Source organism: Panicum virgatum, chromosome 2K (assembly GCF_016808335.1).
Source record: "Panicum virgatum strain AP13 chromosome 2K, P.virgatum_v5, whole genome shotgun sequence".
Classification (NCBI taxonomy): domain Eukaryota; kingdom Viridiplantae; phylum Streptophyta; class Magnoliopsida; order Poales; family Poaceae; genus Panicum; species Panicum virgatum.
Window position 1 is genome coordinate 22,253,484 of NC_053137.1, and position 4,583 is coordinate 22,258,066.

Genomic DNA, 4,583 nt, shown 5'->3' on the forward strand with positions numbered 1-4,583 from the left:
CTAGGAGTAGAACTTCTCCAGCTTCGTTGGGTGAAACTGGAGAGGATGATCCCGTGTTCATGGGATTGGCCAGGTGACTGTTGAAGCCGCCAGAGCCATCGGCAATGCAGACCCATGAACTGAAGATGAAAGTTGTGCCCTCATCGAGCACTGTGGGTTCGAAGTTGAAGGATGCCATCAGATTCTTCCGGCGACCGTCGGCGAATTCCCCTACCTGGCGCGCCGGCTGTCGGTGTTTTACTGCCAAGCCCACCGAGGGATACCCCGAGGTGGTAGTTTGTAGGCAGGGACTCGTCAAGATCAGAACGCGATGGTGCAAGGAACACAAAGATTTAGACAGGTTCAGGCCGCCGGAGCGTAATCCCCTATGTCCTGTGTGGTTGTTTGTATTGCCTTAGGAATTGATGGTTGTGTCTGTTTTGTAGGGGTCCTTGCCCGCCCTTATATAGTCCGGGGGGACAGGATTACATGGAAGGTCCTAGTCAAGTATGAATAGAGTTCTACTCCGATGCATTCGGGTAGATTCCTTATACATCAACTAGTCATACTGTTGTACGAGTAGTTATGTAGGCGGTAAGGTATATCTAAGTGCTATCTCTTACTCTAGAATATTCCACGCCTGTAAGCAGTCCCACTGCCCCGGGTCTAACAAAGCTAGTTCAAGGGATTTTGGCTGGAATAAATCAAGTTCCAGTTCCGCAGCGGATGTATCATATGCTGCATTCTCCCTCTCAGTTAATAATACATCGAGTAGTTAAACCTCTGTATGATGTGATTCTGATGATTATTTGCATGTTGTATAAATGCAGATTGACTTAGGTGTATTCCAGAGCCACCCGCCTATGCTTGGCATAGTGCGGCCAAAGCATGTGACACCCGTCACACAACTGCCGCAGAGCAGTCATCAATCTGATGAGGATCCCATAGAAGAGTCATCGGATTCTGAAGCTGACGATCACACTACCCATGCAGACATTATGAAGAATAAAGCAGGAGGTACTGGATCAAGCAGCACTAGCTCCGTGGTGGCTGCGGGTTGTCCCAAAGGTCCGAGGACAACCAGCCGAAAGTGGAAAAGTACCACGGATCCCAAGTAAGTAGTTGATTTGGGTATTATCAAGTAGTTTTAGTATTCGCCATACTTGACCAGCATTGTTCTTGTCTTTGCTAGTGCCCCAAGTGAGCCTCCAGTCCAGAAGCAGCGGGTAGAGCCATCACAGGCGATAGTTGCTATTTCTGCAGTCTCAGAGGGGGAGACGGATATCCCCAGTACTGAAGAAATACCCACTGGTGAGCCTATTTCACCTCCGCCCCCATCCGCTGCTCACCTCCCCCGTTGCTCGACTGCTTTACATGGATGAACAAGCAGGCGGAGCTGCAGAGGCTTCGATGGAGGAGTCTGAGGACGAGCTGATAGAAGAACTTACAGTGTCTCCTCCTCTTGTCGGAGACTATCTTGAGGAGGATCTTGAAGATGACCCTCAATTGACGCAGCAGAATATAAAGAAGTTCCAGACGAACATCCAAGAATTTACTCGATTCTCTGTTGTAAGTTTGCTGGCTAGTACTTTTCTCTTTGCTTGACAAGATGTGATATGTACTGACTGGTACTTCCTTAACAGCAATTGGCCAATCGGTCTTATTTGAAATCTCTCCGACTGAAAGAGGCTGCTGAAGATCAGAAGAAATTGCCTCTACTCGAGAAGGAGATCCAGTCCTTGAAAAAGGAGAAGGCCAAGCTGGAGCACAAGGTCGAATTGCTTAAAGATGTCATTCAGAGAAATCGAGGTAATTATCTGTTCCAGCTAGGTTATTCGATGGTCGAGTAGTTCTGAGTTGGCAAGTCTTCATCTGCTATAATTAGATGGAACTGATACCCAAAAGCTGTCTTTGGAAAAGACCCAAAAAGAACTATCCCAAAGCATGGAGCAGTGCAAATCTGTGACAGCTGAGAGGGATCTTCTGAAGGAAGAGTTGGCGGAACTTAGATCTGCTCCACAAGCTGTGGTAGCCATGGTAGATTCAGTTGAAGAAGGATCGACAGCTGAGAAGACCTTGGTGGATAGGCTACGTGAAGCTCCTCACAAGATCACTAAGTACCTGACGGAGACCTCCAAGGACTACGTTGCCTATGTCCTGGGTCTTGTCAGGTCATATTGGCCGCAGGCAAGATTGGCTCCTCTGGGTGAAGGCATGGCGGCGGAGTGTTCTGAAGAAGACTTCACCAAATATACTGAGGAGGCCAAACCTGTAGCTGATAAGATTGTAGAGATGTTAGAGCAAGAGTCTGATGCTGGATCTTGAACAATTTATCTGTCGTTTGTAAACTGTAAATTGGTTATGATGTATGCATGTGCTTTCTTGTGATGTATGCAATTTTAAGTATTTATGCATATCACAGGCGTTTTGTAGAATCCTGAGATGTTAGCCATTCGATTATCCCAAACCTTTTGATCTGAGTAGGCAAAAGTTGGTATTCAAAGTAGCCGAAGGAAATCTTGATTAATGGGGGGACCCTAAGATCACTCGATTTTAACTCGTTCCTTTTACCCTGCGTAGCGAGGAAATGTTGAGCGCAGAGTTAAATCCATAGAGAAGAACACCCTGGGAGGCGTGAGAGCCCATAACTACTCGATCAACCCGTGCCTTTGACCCTGTGTAATAGAGAAAGGTTGGTACTCGAAATAGTTTGTGGAATTAAAATTCCGGTCAGTGGTGGGACCCTCTGATTACTCGATCTATGCTCGTGCCTTTGACCCTGCGTAGCAAGGAAAGGTTGAGCGCAGAGTTAAATCAATAGGGAAGAACACCCTGAGAGGCGTGAGATCCCGTAACTACTCGAACAACCCGTGCCTTTGACCCTGCGTAACAGGGAAAGGTTAGTACTCGAAATAGTTTTTCGGTGTGATTCAGTGTAGCTCGTGCCTTTGACCCTTGCTGACAGGGAAAGGTTGAGCACTATATTGAAGAAGAGCCGGAGATGATTTGAAGGTACCTGAAAACTTTGCAAAGATGGCCATTGTTTCGAGATCAATCCATTTATTAAAGCGACAATAAGTGTCCAATGAATGCGTCAAGGATAAAATCGAGGTAGGTGCTCGATATTCCAAGAATTTGGGACTTCTTGACCATCTGGAAAGACTAGACGGTAAGACCCTGGTCCTGTAACTTTGGAAACGACGAAGGAGCCTTCCCACCGCGAATTGAGCTTGTGTAATCCAGTCTCGTCTTGTATTCGGCGAAGGACCATGTCTCCAACTTTGAAAGATCTTTCTTGGATGTTTCGATCGTGATAACGGCGAATACTTTGAAGGTTACGAGCTGGGCAGAGTAGGGCGTTGCATCTTACTTCTTCAACTGAATCGACTTCCAGCTATCGTGACTCGTCTGCTTCGAGTGCATCATACATTTCCAGTCGAGGAGATTTTCACATGATGTCAGCAGGAAGGATAGCTTATGACCCGTAGACTAGAAAAAATGGTGTATGTCTAGTTGCTTTACTTGGTTGAGTATGGAGCCCCCAGACGACAAGTGGTAGTTCATATATCCATCTTCCCCCTTTTTTGTGCTCTCATCATAGATTCTTTTCTTGAGTCCATCGATGATTAGGCCGTTGATGCGTTCTACTTGTCCATTGGCTCTTGGGTGAGCGAGTGATGCATAGTTGATGTTGATGCATGCGTTATCACAGAAATCCCAAAAGGTTTGTGAAGTGAAATTTGAGCCCAAGTCTATAATGATCGTGTTGGGGAAGCCGAATCGGTGTAGGATGTCGCAAATGAAATCCACAGCTCTGTCTGATGATATCTTTGTAACTGGCTTGTACTCGATCCATTTGGTGAACTTGTCGACTGCCACTAAAATGTGAGTAAATCCACCTGGCGCTATTGGGAGAGGTCCAATCATGTCCAAACTCCAGCATGCAAACGGCCAGGATGGTGGTATGTTGATGAGGTTGTGAGCTGGCATGTGATTTTGTTTGGCGAAGTATTGATAGCCCGGACACCGGCGAACGAGGTTTTCGACATTTGTAAAGCTGTAGGCCAATAGAATCCTGATCTGAAGGCCTTTCCATCTAGAGTCCTTGAAGCTGCATGATTGGCACAAGAACCCTCATGTATCTCTTGTAGAATATCCTTTCCTTCTTTGGTGGAGACGCATTTCATAAGTATTCCTGTTCCTGCTCCTATCTTATATAGCTTGTTGTGGATCAGGACGTAACTTTTACTGTAACGAAATAGTTGGATTGCTTCCGAACTATTTGCCTTGATGTCAGGTGGCAGCATTTGTTCTCTGATGAAGTCTATAATTGGTGTCCGCCTGTTGATGTCGATCATCATGACCTCTCGACTAGGGTCAGTAGGGTCTGAACCCACAATCATTTGGTCCGAAGTCTTGACTGACGGGTGATGGAGTTCGTGTACAAAGACTCCTGGGGGTACTTCTGCTCGATCGGACCCCAATTTCGAAAGGATATCTGCTGCCACGTTGTTGTCACGGACAACATGATGAATCTCTAGTCCTGTGAATTTGTTTTCAAGCTTTCGAATTTCAGCGACATAAGCATCCATGGTTTCCTTGTT

General features: G+C 46.3%; 1 protein-coding gene across 1 annotated transcript; it reads left to right on the forward strand.

Moving 5' to 3' along the window:
- Nucleotides 1-827: 827 nt before the first annotated feature.
- LOC120695988 lies at nucleotides 828-2,305 on the forward strand. The gene is made up of 5 exons (XM_039979169.1): nucleotides 828-1,093; nucleotides 1,172-1,290; nucleotides 1,370-1,548; nucleotides 1,623-1,788; nucleotides 1,865-2,305. The coding sequence occupies exons 1-5, from the start codon at nucleotides 843-845 to the stop codon at nucleotides 2,302-2,304; spliced, it is 1,155 nt and encodes a 384-aa protein (XP_039835103.1). The 5' UTR covers nucleotides 828-842; the 3' UTR covers nucleotide 2,305.
- The last annotated feature ends 2,278 nt before the right edge of the window (nucleotides 2,306-4,583 follow it).